Source organism: Engystomops pustulosus, chromosome 1, assembly GCF_040894005.1.
Source record: "Engystomops pustulosus chromosome 1, aEngPut4.maternal, whole genome shotgun sequence".
NCBI lineage: Eukaryota > Metazoa > Chordata > Amphibia > Anura > Leptodactylidae > Engystomops > Engystomops pustulosus.
The window spans coordinates 154,486,489-154,505,558 of record NC_092411.1 but is presented as its reverse complement, the minus strand read 5'-3'; the positions used below and the strand labels follow the sequence as shown (position 1 = coordinate 154,505,558).

Here is a 19,070-nt window from a genome sequence, read left to right as displayed (position 1 = left end):
CCTAAAATTGTGAAGTAAGAATTTATCTCACTTGCACATGCACTGTTATCAATTGAGGTGCACTAAAGATCCCATGATGCCACCCAGTTCCTATTGAGTGGAGGCAATGCAGTGTCTTCAGTGTCTTCTGCATTGCCTCTACTCAATAGGAACCGGGTAGCATCCTGGGATCTGTAGCGCATGTGCAAGTAAGATAAATTCTCCATCTATACAACAGGACTGTTTACTACACGGAGATCGTGATAAAACTACTCCCTTTCCTCCATTTATGGTGCGTTAAACCACACATACGCATGAAACGAATTTTCTTCAATACTGTAAATAGAACTTCAGCCTTGTCATCAGCTTACCTCCCAGGACGCCAGGGGTGAGTAATACATGAATAACTGCACTATCTTTGTATAAGTTACACACTACTTGCATAGAAACGCTGAAATATATAACGTTATATTTAAACGTCCACCGATGATATATATCCCACTGCAAAAGGACAATATCTAATGAACATTCAAATGTTGAACGTTGAAATATGATACATATCTGAAGAAGGCACCTTATGTTTTGTATTTTAAAACCTATACCCAAAAAGTTTTATATAAAGCGCTAACCATATGATATATGCACACCAAGTGGCAAATTAACAGGTGACTGTTCACATGAAATTCTTGGTGGACTTTAGGACAACTTATTTTTATAATTTTAAACATTCTTGTTTGTAGAGATTACTACTTTAAGCTCTTGGGCCCAGCACTATATTAATTAGATGTACTATATGTGTATCTGTTGAACTAAACAGGGAGGAGCAGATCGAGGGAAAGGAAAAGGGGGAAAAACAATGAATTACAAGTATATAATACTGGATCCCCCACTCGCTGCCCAAGTGGCACCCCTCATATGGTATACGCATGAAGTCTAGTACCTCAGACAATTAATGAAACCAATGGTATCCCCCCAAAGAAAATGGAAGGAAAAGAGGAACGACTAATTTATGACAATAGTATAAAAAGTAGAAATTTTATTTATACCAAGAAATAATTTCATAAAATATGACAAATACATGAAAAAGATACATAGCACACAGTGCGGTGGGTCACAGAAAAATAGCAGTCAAGAACCGGCACAGTACAGGAACATAGTAGTATAAAATGTTACACAGGACTGGGTCAATATGTATACATATAAGATATGTACACTCACCGGCCACTTTATTAGGTACACCATGCTAGTAACGGGTTGGACCCCCTTTTTGCCTTCAGAACTGCCTCAATTCTTCGTGGCATATATTCAACAAGGTGCTGGAAGCATTCCTCAGAGATTTTGGTCCATATTGACATGATGGCATCACACAGTTGCCGCAGATTTGTCGGCTGCACATCCATGATGCGAATCTCCTGTTCCACCACATCCTAAAGATGCTCTATTGGATTGAGATCTGGTGACTGTGGAGGCCATTTGAGTACAGTGAACTCATTGTCATTTTCAAGAAACCAGTCTGAGATGATTCCAGCTTTATGACATGGCGCATTATCCTGCTGGAAGTAGCCATAAGATGTTGGGTACATTGTGGTCATAATGGGATGGACATGGTCAGCAACAATACTCAGGTAGGCTGTGGCGTTGCAATGATACTCAATTGGTACCAAGGGGCCCAAAGAGTGCCAAGAAAATATTCCCCACACCATGACACCACCACCACCAGCCTGAACCGTTGATACCAGGCAGGATGGATCCATGCTTTCATGTTGTTGATGCCAAATTCTGACCCTACCATCCAAATGTTGCAGCAGAAATCAAGACTCATCAGACCAGGCAACGTTTTTCCAATCTTCTACTGTCCAATTTCGATGAGCTTGTGCAAATTGTAGCCTCAGTTTCCTGTTCTTAGCTGAAAGGAGTGGCACCCGGTGTGGTCATCTGCTGCTGTAGCCCATCTGCCTCAAAGTTCGACGTACTGTGCGTTCAGAGATGCTCTTCTGCCTACCTTGGTTGTAACGGGTGGTGATTTGAGTCACTGTTGCCTTTCTATCAGCTCGAACCAGTCTGCCCATTCTCTGACCTCTGGCATCAACAAGGCATTTCCGCCCACAGAACTGTCGCTCACTGGATGTTTTTTCTTTTTCGGACCATTCTCTGTAAACCCTAGAGATGGTTGTGCGTGAAAATCCCAGTAGATCAGCAGTTTCTGAAATACTCGGACCAGCCCTTCTGGCAACAACAACCATGCCATGTTCAAAGGCACTCAAATCACCTTTCTTCCCCATACTGATGCTGGGTTTGAACTGCAGGAGATTGTCTTGACCATGTCTACATGCCTAAATGCACTGAGTTGCCGCCATGTGATTGGCTGATTAGAAATGAAGTGTTAACGAGCAGTTGGACAGGTGTACCTAATAAAGTGGCCGGTGAGTGTATATCTTAAGTACATTCTGGTTGTAAATACCGTGCCTGAGCAATAAATAAGTAGTATGGAGGTCTACTTGAATAAAGAGACAGTCCTTACCAAGTAGAGGGAGTTTGAGTGTTCAACTGCCCGGGATGGCTACTAATTAGATGTTTACATGCTTTATTGTAGTGCTTCGGTATAACTGTGTTTTTTACTATATTTAATAGTTATAAAATTGAGGAAACAGTCTTGATTGGGATAAGAGCAAGTTGTGCACACTGCAATTTTTGTAATTTTTGTCACATTTGTATACATCCTACTGTACCCAGGACAGCGGTTTGTGCACACCTGCTAATATCCCTTAACTTGTTGATGATGCCCCACTAGATATAATACTTGCAATATGTAAAGAGAACAGTCTCTAATGTCTTGCAGCTAAGTAACAGAGCTTGGAGGAGAAAACTACCAGTCTACCTCAACCAGAAGAAGAAGCAGAGACAGGAATACTCTGCCATTGACCCTTGGCTCCTAGCATTTGGCCATTTGGCCAGGGTACCAGCCTTCTTAGAAAGAGAGGAACAGCTAGCCTAAGCTTTAATAAGCATAGAACATTTCAGGAGATTGCAGAAGTCAGTCCTATGCTTTGCTTGTATTACTATGTACCTGAATTTCTCCACTAAAGAAGGTAACTATTAACGGGGTTCTCCGGACCCTGGGGTTATTTTTGGAGACCCCCCATAATTTAATATCTACTGTGTATGTTTCCACACAGTGTTTTTGCTTTTAAACAGGTTTTACAGTCCCACAAATGGTATATAGGTAAAAATCCCCATGTCCTGCAAAAATGACACCTCACACAAATAGTTTTCTATCACTAAGCCAATAACTTACCCAAATACACAGATTTTCCCATATTCCCAGCAGTCTCATTTTATATACCAACCTTTTATGCGGCACAGTGTCAAATGCCTTTGAAAAGTCCAGATATACAACATCCACAGCGAACCCCAGGTCCAGTCTTGAACTTACCTCCTCGTAGAAACCAATCAGATTAGTCTGACAGGACTGATCTCTCATAAACCCATGCTGACGCTGGGTTATAAGGTGCCCCTCTATGTCACCAGTGCTCAACATCACAGTTCCAGATCCTGCTAACCCAGGGAACCCACCACTCTGAAAAAGCTCTACTTGGTTTGAATCCATATAGATTTCATCCTCTTAATTTGACGGGACTTCTCAATATTTAGGTTACTTTACGCTTGGGGTCCTCAACATATCTCTTTCCTCTCCTGAAGTTGGCCATATCAAAGACAATTTCCTGTTTCAATGGAAGGCCTCAGCACTTAAATGTTTAGGTTTCATGGTTCCAACTAACCTTTCCAAATTATACTCTCTGAACTATCAACCCTTACAAGAGTGCACGCTAAAAGACCTTGCTTCCTACCTGAAAAAAAGTTGCCATTGTTTGGCTGCACTAACAAATTGAAGATCGATGTGTTGCCTTTGTTTCAAGGTGTCCACATCCAGCCAAAAGTCTTTCTTTTGATCCTTACGACTGCTATGTTCTGATTTGTCTGTGGCACGTACAAATCCAATATAGGATGGCTTTATTTAATCTGCTCCAAGGTCAAGGGGGGGGGGGCGCTGGATTTCCAGATTTGAAATTATACCACCAAGTGATGATTCTCTTCCACTTTCAAGATTGTTAATACCATGTGAATACTAAACAGTGGGTATCATTAAAGCAGCAGAATTCCTCGGTCCCACTTAGATTGCTCCCTTTTTTTTTCGCCATACAACTACAGCACCCACATCCCTACCTGTAATCCTTCTGTTCACTGCACTGGATCTGACAGTGGACCCCCCCCCCCCCCTCCCAGAGCATGGTTTTTGCATATTGGGAGCGGAAATTGGAAAGATCGTTCCCCAAAGAGGATTGGAGAAGACCTTTCTATATTTTTTATAAACTCTCTACTGTTCTGCAGGAAAAGAATTACAAGATACTCTCCAGCTGATACCAAATCCCTGCGCTACTGCATGCCGTTTTTCCATCAGAGTTAGATACTTGCTGGATGCGAGTCATCCAGAGGAGATATGTTGCACATATGGTGGGGTTGCAAAAAAATTTCATCCTTTTGGGATCAGGTTTTATCGGTACGTTTTATCTCTGGCTCTTCTGTCCCTAACACCCCAGAAGTGACCTTACTTTCAATTCTTCCTGGTTCCTTTGGAACACAGAAGAAGGGCTTTTTATGCTATGTCCTCCTAGAACCTAGATCTGTGATTCCAAGAGACTGGAGATCTTCCAATCCACCCATGAGACTCTAGTGGGCTCAGGAGATCCTAGCTCGCTTGGATGAGTTAGCGGAGGAGGTAGCCTGTACACATAACAAGTATCTTAAAATCTGGCAACCTTGAATGTTATTCAAAGACTCCCCATCATTCAAAGATTTTCTCACCAGCCCTCCTGGATTGGGGTAGTGTGTCCACATACACTCTCTCCCTCCTTTTGTCTCTTTCCCTCACTGTTTGTCTGTCCCTTTTGTCTTCTCATACTAAGTTCCTGCTACTTCTCTTTCTTTTCCTTAGCTACACTCCTCTTTTTTTCTTTTTACCTCACTTTTTCACTTCACTCTGATCTATAATTAGCCTGCTAATGCCAGTTGTCCCACCTACAGTTGGTATCACCTCAGATGACTCTATATCCTGGCATGTTATAATGCCCCACCATAGGTCACCATAGACTTATTCGCCACAGCACCTGATGTTACTTTCTTTACTTTAAATTTTTGCTATAATGTCCTAATTTATATGTTTCTTTATTTAATAAAGTTGATTGAACCATAATATACATGTGTCAAGCTCAGTGCGAATATCCACAAAAATGTAATGTTGCACTCCACGGATTTAACATTCGGTGCTGCATATTTTGGTGAATATACATATGTGGGGTATGTATGAACTCCTCACATCTATAAACTCCTTAATGCAATGTTGAAAAATTGTAGAAGCAACAAAATTTCCAGAAATGCCTGGCAGGGAAACGGTTAAAGGGGGTTTCCCACAAAACAAAATTCTCAAATCTCAATCCCCTAGTGAAGTTTACACAATAAAGATAGTTTTTAACCCCTTACTTTACAAATTTACTGCATTTTATTGCTGTGTATTGCTGTGCTGATAATCTTCTATTACTGCTGCAGCTACATCTATTTTGAGTTGGAAAATTATATTGGGAAATTAGTAAAATACAGAATATGGGTTCTGAAAAATTGTCAGCTCATCTTCATATCTCATCTGCAGGTCTGGACTATTCCAATTAGACGGATAATGTGAGTGGTTCCAGAGTTGTAGAAGCTTTTTATAGATTTGCTGTGGAGAATGCATTTCCATTAAATTTTCCAAATTGTCCTAATTTATATGTTTCTTTATTTAATAAAGTTGATTGAACCATAATATACATGTGTTAAGCTCAGTGAGAATATCCGCAAAAACTTTTATCAGTGCCCTCTGCTGGTTACAAATAAGAACAATCCAAAACCATGTTATGTAGGAAAGATACAAAGGGGGAATATTTATCATTGGGGTGTCAGCCATATTATATTCTTATATTATATAATATTATAGTATAATATTATACTTATATTACAGGTAATAACAAATAAAACCATCTGAGAACACTAAGCATGTAATGTTACTTTATCTTGCATGTATGTGCTGAATTTAACTGCTGCCATTTGTACTAGGTCTATGCCATTACCATACAATAATTTACATCTTTACATTAGGTCCATAATTGGCAGTAGAAAGGAACAAAGTGATTTTTGAATAGTCTATGTATATATTTTGTCTGCAATTTTCTATATTTGGCCATAATTCAGAACCAGAAATATTGTTAGTGTTCATACACCGTCCTGGTTATATCCATGCCCCTCGCATGTTTGTTTAGTCCCTCCAGCGCAGTCTGGTATTTATGCTAATGTCTGTTCCCAATTTTAATGTGAATTAATAAAATGATTAATTTTTTGTAAGCAGTAGTTGTGGAACTCAATCTTGCCAGTCATATAAAACAGTCCAACAAAGAGGAACATTGAGATGCAATTTACTCTCCTCTTACATATAGGTGTTCTAGTATTGTTAGAAGCCCTGAAATGATTGCAAATGCTATCTTATAGCTTACAATGATTAATTGATCATTAGTACTTGAGACCATCTCTATAAAAGCAGTTTGCAGTTTGCTCATCTACATTATTCAGGTTTGTATTTACAATACAATGGGGCAGATTTATCAAGTGTCTGAAAGTCAGAATATTTCCAGTTGCCCATGGCAACCAATCACAGCTCCCCTTTAAAATATTCATGAGCACTGGTAAAATGAAAGCTGAGCTGTGATTGGTTGCCATGGGCAACTGGAAATATTCTGACTTTCAGACACTTGATAAAACTGCCCCAATGTATTATTGTATGCTCAGTAGCATATGTCAGAGCATTCTGTCCCAGCACATGGTCCTGATTCATGGACTGACCATGGTTCTAAGTATCTGGCTTACTGATCTTCCTTTTGGAAGTGTAACGTGCAGGGCTGTGGAGTCAATAAGCCAAATGTCTGTGATTCCTCTGTTTCCATAACTTCGACTCTTGATCCTCAGGCCTGTTTTCCTGGCCACTCTAGCAGTGCTGAGGTAAATGAGAGCATTCCTTACCAGTGCCTTATTCCTCTAATCAGTAGTGGATCTTCATTACTGAGCATGTACATAAATTGCAGCACACATTCAGCTCAACTAAAAGTCCAGAAGAGGATACACAACCCACACCAACAGGCCACATGTGGCCTATAAAGCAAGTCCGTCAATCAGAGTCCAATGAGTGCTTCCATAACTGATGGGAGCATTCATTGGTGCAGATGGCAGGGTAGCAGTGAGTGCAGCTGAGATGTTTTAACAGCTCCTCGGTCTTCTGTGGCTGAACCACTTTGTGTTCTGACTCCTGATTCTGGTTGCATGCATCAGGGTAAGGACATAGTGCAGAATAGCTCATGGGAGGAGGAGATGACCCAGGTGTGATAAGTACTTGTCAGCTTTACTGCACTGATCCCGGGTACTCTCCTACTCCAGGCGCAACTCTGCTTCGGGTCCTTAAGCAGGCGCATACAATCAACAGAGAACACAGAGAAGAGTTGTACATGTAGGGGAGAAGAAGCTGCAGTGTGGTGCAGGGAGGAGATGATGAACAATGAAAGGAGAGCATTTATTTTGCTTTGGAGATCTCCAGTATTACTGTCTGCAATGAATTCTACAGTATACGTAGTTTTATCCTCTGGGGGTCTCCAGTATTACTGTTTGCAATGGGGTCTACAGTATTCATAGTTTTATGCTCTGGGGGTAATCAGTATTATCAGTTTTATGCTCTGTGGGTCTCTTCAGTATTCATAGTTTTATGCTCTGGGGGTCTCCAATATTGTTAGTTTGCTATGCGGTCACCAGTATTATCTGTCTGCTCTAGGGATCTCCACATTATTATTGTTGTCTGCTGTAGGGTCTTGAATATTATTGTCTGCTCTGCAAGAATGGATTTGGTTGCTGGGGTGATAATTCTGGATTGGTATTTTATGCTGTACTGTGGTTATTGGTGCATTTAGGGTGCTTGTTACTGATGTGGACCCTTAAAGTTGAGCAGTATAACAGTATGACAGTATAGCCCTTGGACCAATTAATGTCGTTCACCCCCTGGCCTAAATGCTGTAGAACAGACATTTAAAGGGAACCTACCACCCCGATTCTACCTATAAAGGTAGAAGGGGTGGTAGGTGGATGAATGGGACATGAGGATAGCCATTTTTTGGGCTAATCCTCACATCCCGGGTGTCTTTTCGAAAACTTTAATGTCGGAATATGTAATTTTTTTTATGCGGCTACTGGGGCGTGGAGTAGCCGGACATGAGGCTACTAGTCACAGCTACTCCACGCCCCCGTAGCCTTGTTCCTCCGCCTACCATTTAATCTTCGGCGCGCAGCTACGAGGAGCTGGGCGCCCTCGTCCGAGTTCCCCGGCATCTGCATGCGCAGAACGCCAGGGACTAGGACGAAGGCGCGCAGCTATGAGGAGCTGCACGCTGAAGATTATCTGGTAGGCGGAGGAACAAGGCTACTGGGGCGTGGAGTAGCCGCGACTAGTAGCCTCATGTCCGGCTACTCCACGTCCCAGTAGCCGCATAAAAAAATTTACATATTCCGACATTAAAGGAAACCTACCATTTCAAATGGTAGGTGTAAGCCGTAAACACCGAGCACCAGCTCAGGGTGAGCTGGTGCCGGTGCTTAGTTTCGTTAGTGTTAAAACCGTGGTATCGCGGTTTTAACACTTTTTAAACTTTATAGCAGAAGCTGCTTTGTTTACCAAATTTGGTTCCACAGCCGTGGTGACGTGAGGATTTTTTGTTACATTCTCAGGGCATTTCCTGGGACAGAATGCTATCATATATACTACTGAGCATACAATGCCACATATTTTGAAATCTAGCCAGTGCATTGACTAGGATTCACAGATCAAACACAGTCCTGTGACTCTAGCCTAAAGCTTTATTCAAACAATCATCTTTCCAGGGGGTGTGATTTGAGAGCTGTCAAAAAAATAGACACATTCCATTTCTCAATGGATCCAATTTTCACAGATGCAATTCACCAATGGAACTGAACCAGGACTGAGACAAGGCATTTTGGCGCCCCAGGCGAGCAAAATTGCACCCCCTCCCCTTCTCCTATGAAAAATTATAGCAAATATACTTCAGAATAAGGGCTGATCTTGAGTAAAACAATAAATGCCCCCCAATTTAAAAATCCTTAAAGAATAGGATGCCCCTAGTATGTATGTAGTCCCACACGGTCCCCCAGTATCTATGTAGTCCCCACACAAGCCCCCCCCCCCAGTATCTATGTAGTCCCCACACACCCCCAGTATATAATTAGTCACCCACACATGCCCCCAGTATATATTAAGCCCCCATACACACCCCAGTATATAATTAGTCACCCACACATGCCTTCAGTATATATTTAGCCCCCACACAAGCCCCAGTATATCTTTAGTCCCCACAAATACCCCCTCTAAATATGTAGTCCCCACACATGCCCCACTATATATTTAGGCCCTATACATGCCCCATTATATATGCAATCCCCACACATAACCCAGTATATATGCAGTCCCCCACACTTGCCCCTAGTATATATACAGTCCCCAACACATGCCCCAGTATATATTTAGTCCCGCACACATGCTCCCAGTATATATTTAGTCCCCCACACATGCCCCCAGTATATGATTAGTCACCCACACATTCCCCCCAGTATATATTGAGTCCCCACACATGCCCCACTATATATTTAGTCCCCATACATGCCCCAGTATATATGCAGTCTCCAAACATACCCCCTGTATATATTTAGTCCCCCACACATGCCCCCAGTATATAGTCACCCACACATGTCCCAAGTATATAATTAGTTACCCACACATGCCCCAGTATATATTTAGTCCCCCACATATGTCCCAGCATATATTTAGTCACCCACACATGCCCCCAGTAAATATATAGTCCCCACACATGCCCCCAGTATATATTTAGTCCCCATATATGCCCCCAGGACGCAGCACGCATCCACTCCTCTCTATGATAACATCTCTGCTTGCATCCAGGGATCAGTGCTGTGTGCATCTTAGAAGGCAAGGGTAACATCTTAGGCGATTGCCTACCCTCGCCTACCCCTCATAAAAGAGTCCACAGCAAACAATGAATAGTGGTAGCTAATTTTCATGTGATTTATTAGAATAGGAAGTACTTTGTTTAGAAAGATTTATAAATGCAACTTTCATATAAACCTGCATGGTGATAGGTTGAATTGTTCCTATAAATCCATGGTTTATCAAGTTTCCATTAAGAACCATATTACACAGATATCCTTTCCTAAAATCAAATAACCCTGTAACATACTAAACATAAATCTTTTGCAAGATTTTTAATTTTTGGTCAGGAGGATTTTAATGCAAGATTTGTGGAATCAATTGTAACTATTCAAAGTTTATACCAGCTGTTTTTTTTACACCTAGGTCAATGTCTCTAAAAAGGTTGCCTACAATTGTATGCTTATACTAACTTAGCTGTAAAAATAAACATATACTGCACCTTCAGAATTACCTTGGATATTCTGGTCAGTAGGCATGATGCTATGTGTAATGATTTTGTACAGTTTTTACTCTATTTCTATTTCAGTACCATTCTTTTAAACTTATAGGGGCACATTTACTTAGGACCTTGCTCCAGTTTTCTGTCGGACTTTGCTCAATCTTTCATGTTCAAACTGCTTGCACATGTATTTAAAGAAGTTTTCCCACCAAACAGTTTCACTCCTCAGTGATGAGACCCCACAGATCCGGAGAATGGAGAATCCAAGGTGCCTTCGTCGGACCCCTCATTGCTCCCCAAGATGAATTGAGCAGATACCACAGAGACAAACGCAAAGTAGTCCATCTCTATGATGTGTTTGGCATCCGACCACATGTTTATGTACTCGCTCTGCTAATAAAAGTGAAGATTTTCCTACGTTGAGTCCGACCTTCTCTTCTTTTGATTGTTATACTGTAGTATTTTATATTGTGGCGGCGCGGTGGCTGAGGGGCGGCACGGTGGCTGAGTGAGTAGCACATCTGCCTTGCAGCACTGGGGTCCTGGGTTCAAATCCCACCCAGGTCAACATCTGCAAAGAGTTTGTATGTTCTCTCCGTGTTTGCGTGGGTTTCCTCCGGGTACTCCGGTTTCCTCCCACACTTCAAAACATACTGGTAGGTTGTTTAGATTGTGAGCCCCATGGGGACAGGGACCAATTTGACATGCTTTGTGCAGCGCTGCGTAATCTGTGTGCGCTATATAAATAAAGAATTATTATTATTATTATATCTTATGTTTCACCAGTCAACAACGGTGCTCTCTGTACCTTTCTCCTATCATAGCAGATGGAACAGTGAACTTTATAGTGTAACTTTATTAAACCTTTGATGCATTGACTATCTATCATTGTGTATAGGAAACATGCAGGGAACTGTTGTGAAAACCTACGTGAAATATACAAAACACACACTTTTTTCAATGTTTCTTGCTGTTTAGCAACAGTCGTAGGTTGTTTTGTACAAGCAGTCTTTTGTAATGTAATGTGAGATTCAGTAACCCCAAACAAATGAGTTGTAATCCAGCTAAAAGCAGGTCCACAATCTATGTAGAAATACTTAACTTATGGAACATTAGAGGCATTTTTACAGAAAAAAATCAGAAATTAGAAGGACCTGTTAAGGACCATCAGTAGCTGCAAAACATGTGGTTACTATCAGTGAGGGGTTCAATCCTGACTGGACCTTTAATCTCTATTGCTATTTGGTGGGCGGGAAGTGCTGTATATTAATCTCTTCTCCAGAAGGATTCAGGCGCCTGACCATAAGTCATAGAAAGAGGATAGAGAGGGATATGAGCACCAATTGCTCCCATCCAGGGTGGTAAACCCCATTCCTATTAGATTTTTACCCTTGGTTCACCTGTCTACTGTGTGCTCTACTGATAATTTTGTGTATTGTAGTCATAGAATAGTATATGCAACAAATCCAATTAACACAAATCTCTTTGGACTTCAGTTCTTATCATACCTGACAACTAGAGGCGTATCTCTCCATCTTGCATCTGGCTCTGATTATATGGTTATCTGGTTAGTAGCATATGTTAGCTTTCATGTATAGTACATTCCCCTCCTTTCTTGACCTATCTATAAAGCACCTGGACCCCTCCCAAGTGCTGCCTCTGTTTGTGGATAAACAAAAAGCTCAGAACACAAATGAGGAAGAACAGTGTCATAGAAACTGTGAGCAACTAACAGAGGGCATAGAAGAACTGAACCTCATAGACAGGAGACAGAACTGTAACCTGTACTCCGAGACAATAATGCTGGAATAGATATCCAAGAAGAAAACTTCAACAAAAGGGAATAGACAGTGAGGGTATTGCCAATAATACTACAGGTGAAAAGTCTGACATTGAATAAAGGTAAGCTGGTTGCAATGTGGGCATTAGTAGTACAGGTTTAACTTATATTAAACCTATAGAGGTGTTTATCTTGAAATTTAATTGTGTTTAAAACAATGTTTAAGCAGATATCTGCTAGTTAACACTGAAATCATAAAAACATTAATGATAAATGTTATTCTTATTTCTTTGAACTTTAACTGAAAGCGTAAAAAATGATTAAACATAAAAAGTAAGATCATATATAAATATAAGATACAAATATAACATACTAATAAACTACAATTATTTGAATTGGACAAGCATTTCATTTTTTTTAAACAGATCATTTGTATTGAACAAACACAAAGACAATACAAACTGCAGACTTGTACAATACAGCAATCAAAATCAATAACTGGATTTGATGGCCCCACTTCAGACAAGTTTTTGCATGTAATGCATAGTATAAATAAACTGTATAGAATAACCAAGCATTTAATATTTTAAATGTTTCTGACCAGGACTGTTTTGGTTGTCCTTTAGGGGGAAAAAAGTGCTTTTGTCCATGGATATTTTCTTGAAAAATTGCAGATTGAATACAGTAATAAAATGGAATACTTTATTGAAACACAATATAATTTACACAAAGAAAGGACAATAATGAATGGACCACAATGGACTTAAAAATGTGTGTATACAGAGTGACAGCCTGTAAGTTGCCTGTAACGTCCAGGGCACCAGCTGACAAGTATGGTAGGTCCATTTTCATTGGTCCGTGGCAGTTTAAGAAGCGGACGCTTCTCACTCTAGACACTCCCCTTGATGAAGCGATAGCGAAACACATTGCGTGTAGTCCTGCTCATTGGTATAGCATTTCCAGTCTCTGATGTGGTGCTGTGTTGGTGTCCCTATTGGGTCCCCCTCATTGATTCATTGCTGCTATGCATTTATTTATTATTTCTGAGTGATTTCACTCTCTAATTGACTGTTCACCTACTTCCTACTTACAGGCTGTCACTCTGTATACACGCCTTTTTAAGTCCATTGTGGTCCATTCATTATTGTCCTTTCTTTGTGTAAATTATATTGTGTTTCAATAAAGTATTCCATTTTATTACTGTATTCAATCTGCATTTTTTCAGGTTTTTGGTGTGCTCTCAGTGGTTGCCGTGGGTAGTGTTTGGCCCCTACTCTATCAGCACAATATTTTTTGGTGTTCATGGATATTTTCAGCATCATGTGGATGGGGCTGAGATCATAAATTTACTCAGTTTTCTTATCCAGAAAATCACCTTTTCATTACAACACAAGACAATTCATTGGAATAAAGCTGGAATATAATCAGTATCGCAAAAACAATCACTCACATGCATAGGGAATAGGTTGGTGAACTCCAGCGGACCTCGGCGCAGCAGCGACATCTGGTGGACATCGGGCGCACGCCCTTAGTGAATCGCTGGAAGACCCGAATCCTCGTCAGAGAATGTGCCGCTGGATCGTGACAGGACCGGGTAAGTAAATGACCCCCTTTGTATTCAGGCTTCCAGAGATTACACCCTGAAACAACTATGTCACCTCGATTCCAGCCCCCGTCTGTAGAAGTAACCTGTCAACACCACTTAAGGCACCATTGCGATCATTTACTGGCTTCAGTGGTGTCCTTAGTGCTGTCACATATTTGTGTCAGTGTCTCATCTATGGATGTCAGAATACAGATGTTGGCAAGAGACCCGGAAGAGTAGGAATGGGAGCTGTAATTGTATGATAAAAGATGTAAGCAAAATTTCTCTTGCCTTGGACCTACCCGTTTATTAGAGTTGTCCAGTATTCTATGCTGCTACACACAGGCCTCATGTGAGTGATGTGGTCTCCATAGAATATTCAGACTAATTCTATATAGTTATTTCCTAACTTAATGGGATCTGCATAAATATGTTTAAGTTTACACAAAGAAACTCAAAAATGGCTGAAGAGGGCTAACTGAAGACAGAAAAAAATAAAAATTTGTAATTTAAAAAAAAAAAATTAACTAAAATTACAAAAAACTGAAAGCTCAAATCCCTCCCCCTTCCCTAAAACTGATATACCAATAAACATATATAAACATGAACCTCATACTGAAAAATAGCACACAAATGTCCAAAACGCCCCTTGCTTTTCATTTTGCAACTCATAAAAATAAAACTGTGCCACAGTCCCACAGATGGTATCAATTGAGACGTCATCATGTATCCTGTAGAAAGTAACAACCTATACAGCTTCATAAGCTCCATCCCAAAAGTCCTGTATCAAAATATAAAAGCGGTGCACAAGAAAATTGTGCAAATGTGGTTTTTTGTCAATTCCACCACATTTGGAATTTTATTTTCACTTACCAGTATTTGCCATTGAATATGAAATACTGTCACTAGGAAGTAAAATTTGTTATGCGGAAAACAAGCCCTCATACAGCTCTGTACACAGAAAAATAAAAAAGTTATGGATTTTTGAAGGTGGAAAGCTAAAAATGGAAATACAAATATGAAAATGAGCTGCAATAGGTTTCTTTTTTTTTTTCTGTTTTTTGCATCCCACCTTCAAAAATCCATAAATTTGTACAGAGCTATATGAATGCTTGTTTTCTGTTTAACAAATTGTACTTTCTGGTTACTGTATTCAATAATCCATAAAGTGTATTGGGAAGAGGGGAAAAAATTCCAAATGTGTTGAAATTGGCGAAAAACAACGTTTGCTACATTTTCTTGTGAGCTCTGTATTTACACCTTTCACTTTTTGTTCCAAATGACAACTCCCCTTTATTCCTTGGGTTGGAATAAAAAAATGGGGATACCAAATTCATATAGGTTTTATTGTGTTTTAATAGATTTTAGTAAATTAAAACCTTTTGTACAAGAAAAAAATTCTTAATTTCATCATATTCTGATGCTAATAACTTTTTCAAACTTTGGTGTATGGAGCTGTGTAAGGTGTCACTGTTTACAGGATGTGATGATCCGTCTACATTGATACCATTTGTGGAACTGTAGGACCTTTTATTTCTATTTTTATGAATTGCAACACTACAAGAAAGGGGCATGTTGGACATTTGGTTGCTATTTTCTGTTACGAGGTTCACCGTCAGGAATAACTGTTTTCATATATTGATAGATCATGACTTTTGGCATCCGGTAATACCTAACATATTTATGATTTTTACTGTTTATCTTTATCATTTCTAGGGAAAGGGAAGTGATTTGAACTTTTAGGTTTTATTTTTTCGTACTATTTTTCAGACCCCTTAGGTACTTTAACCATCGGCACAGTGTAACATATCTTCTAAAATGATAAGTCCTCAGGTCTTACTTAGACCCGAAGCTGTCATCATTAGGGATCTTTGCTCCCCAATGACGTTACAGCAAGATGGCAGCCCCTGAAAAGGGTTAACACCTTTTATCGTTGCCAGCACAACGATTGGTTGTTAACTGTAGGTTAATACACCCACCCTGTATGGAGAGGGCTCTGCCCATGAGCAGTCTCCATACACCCAACTCATCGCTGTGCCGTAATAGTACGGCACATGTCAGGAACGGGTCACCACTATTATTAGTTAGGGACAGGTTGCCACAGACACAGTACAGTAAATTGCACACATGTTTTTGAATAAACTATATCAAACTTTACCTGACTCCCTGTCAGAATTTTCAGCTGAGGGCGGGGGAAGGGCATTTCACATGCCAACATGCGTCTGATCCTTTCTATATTGCCTCCTATCAGCGTCGCTTGTTGCTCATTTCATGAATTCATTAATTTCATTAACTCAGTACCCCTCAGTTTCAACTTACCCTACCCCACGAATATGCCAGCCATATTGCCCTGTAGTGTAATTTACTTCTTGTACATGAGGAAGAAATTAAATTTTATGCATACAGGTGCCTAGTTCCTTCAGAGACTCAGCGGAAACACGCGATAACCAATCTAGTGAGGGAAGCTAAAGAGTGAGGCATCCGCGGTACACAAACTCTGCGCTGCTCAATGCATATGCCAGGGGGAGAGGACTTAATGCTGCAGCATGGTACCACAGGTGCGACTTTGTCCGCGGTGGCGACCAAGGCGAAGTACAGAATCTTGATGCAGATACGTGGTGGGGAACAGGCAGTGTCGGGAACGTAGCAGAAGTTCAGGTCGGGCAGCACAGAAGTGAGGTCAGGAACGGAATCGAGGTCACAACTGGAAATCAGAATTATCGCACAGGGCATCAGGAACAAGCTTTCTCTAAGGCTAAAAGGCAAAAAGATCCGGCAGGGTGTGTGGGGAGAGGCTGGGTTAAATAGAATTCTGGGTAAGGCCAATGCCAATTAACGATGTGCTGGCCACCTAAATCTTGTGCGGCTGGCGCACATGCGCCCTGGGACACAGGGACGTGGAAGCAGGAGCGAGGACGGATAAGTTGATGTGCCCGGGGATGGGGGCACACAGGAGACATGGGACACCCATGGGACCACCAACCGTAACAGGTAGAAGGCAATATGCAAAGGAGCATATTGGAATTTAAAATGCCTCCCTCAACCCCCCCCCCCCCCTAGTACTCAGCTGAATATTCTGGAAGGGAGCCAGGTAAAGTTTGATATGCCTATGGAAGCATATAATGCAGAGATTTTTAAAAACGTGTGCAAAATACTCTACTGTGACTGTAGAAACCTGTCCCCAGCTAAAAATAGCCATCTGGTGACAGTTTCCCTTTAATTTTATGCCATTACAAGAACATCTTAACTATTATGCATATTAAACATGCAGTGTTAGTAATTTGCCATTATTGGCGTAGAAGCACTCATAAATTTCCCCCTATGTATTAACCCTAATCTGACTGTGTATGTTGTCATTCTCTGTGCCTGTATCCCAACGTTGGGAACAGAGATCTATAAATTTGGCAATCACCTTACAATTGTAGAAGGGCTGTTTGAGCCCTATATAAAAATCCTTAACAACTGCATGCTACTTCTAAAACAGATAGTTTATAGTATTGTGTTTGGTGCTGGCTGCAACTTCTAACTTCTCTGTCTCCTACAGGTTGTTTACAATGGCCCTTGCCCCTGAGGCTTTCCAGGAGGTAGAAATTGCTACTTGCCTCTTAAGTGGAGTGTCCTTGAATGCTTCGAAATTAAGTAGGGCAATTTTATCAGTACTTTTCTTCCTTCGCTTTGGAATTCTGCTACTTGGATGTAAAACAGTATGGTATGATGAAGAGAAAGATTTTGTTTGTAACTCTACACGAATACTATGTGTGCCAAGTTGCTTTGATGAATTCTCACCCATCTCATCCTTCAACCTTTTCGCATTACAGATGGTGGCTCTTTTTACACATTCACTATGTGTGGCCTGCTTTGCCCGTTCTTCCTTTCATGTAAGAGAAGGATGGTTACAGGCCCAACTTAGGAGAAAGAAAGTCCAGTTTCACATCCATGTTTTTGGGATGATCAGCAGGATAGTTATTGAGGTCCTTTTCATCTTCACATACTATAAAGTGGTGGAAGGCTTTGGACAGCGCAAGACAATTAATTGCCACTCCACACTTTGTGAAAAATATGTGGTCTGTTCAGACATGAAATCTACTGTAAAGACTGTCTTTAGCTTGTGTCTATGTGCAGCATCAGCCAGCAGCGCCACTATCTGCCTATGGGAATTAACAACCAGTTTACTATTCATGAAACATATAAACAATCCTTCATGTTCTCAGGTGCCACATAAAAAGCAGCGCTCCTAGAAGGTTCTGTGACTTCAGATTTATTGCTGAATCAATAACTGGATTGAACAGCTTGTGAATGTTGCTATCTTCAATTTACAAAGCATTCCACTTCTCATTGTCCTTCCAGTAACAGGGTGTGAGAGGAGATTAATGAAGATTATGGACCAAAGTCCACATCAACTTCCTCTTCATGACAATTTCCCATGTACATGCCACTTGGATGTTGTATTCTTTTTGCACTTCTGTGAATAATTTCAACTGGGCAAATCATAATGGTATAAGTTCTCAAATGTGTTCATTAAAAGTTATAGTTTAACAGTAGGATCACATATGGATTAATTGTCCTTGGTGGCTGAAATGTCACCCGTATTCAGTAAATACTTCTTCCCTATGTTAGCTGTTAGAAAAAAAATTTAATGGGTGTATTCAAAGGGATCTGCAAAATTTTCTTTATATAAAAATTTATAATCACCAGTCTTCATTTAAAAGAAATCAACCACCTAAAAAAGAATATTCACCTCCACTCCTCTTCCTCTTGATTTTTGCGCTTTTGTTCGCTAGTATTAATACGCCAGGATCACCCAGAAAAGAAACTTATAATTAGCAGTACAGTGCACAGGGCCAAGATGTCCAGCACTTCATGCTGCTAATTATGCACACCCCAGAACCTTCCTCTCCCATGCTGGGAGGGGGAGGTGACGACGGCATGCATATTACCAACCCGGAGCTCCAGACATCCTGTCCCCGCGCTCTGTGCTGCTAATTATAAGTTTCTTTTCAAGGTGATCCCAGCATGTCAAGCTTAGCACAGATAAGCACCAGGATCAATTTGCTGGGAGCGGAGGTGACTATTCTAAGCTGTTTTTTTTTTTTTTTTTAAAGTGTATGCCCACAAAAGAAATCTCTCAAATTTCAATCCCCTA

The 19,070-nt window shown here is 40.6% G+C and overlaps 1 protein-coding gene across 1 annotated transcript; it reads left to right on the top strand.

Annotated features, from left to right (window-relative positions):
• Positions 1-12,286: 12,286 nt before the first annotated feature.
• On the top strand, positions 12,287-18,865 carry LOC140094453 (gap junction beta-1 protein-like). The gene is made up of 2 exons (XM_072126567.1): positions 12,287-12,464; positions 17,472-18,865. The coding sequence occupies exon 2, from the start codon at positions 17,482-17,484 to the stop codon at positions 18,163-18,165; it is 684 nt and encodes a 227-aa protein (XP_071982668.1). The 5' UTR covers positions 12,287-12,464; positions 17,472-17,481; the 3' UTR covers positions 18,166-18,865.
• Positions 18,866-19,070: the final 205 nt, after the last annotated feature.

Bases quoted from the DNA above. Each gene is read 5' to 3' on its own strand.
- LOC140094453 (XM_072126567.1), top strand. From the start codon at position 17,482: ATGGCCCTTGCCCCTGAGGCTTTCCAGGAGGTAGAAATTGCTACTTGC.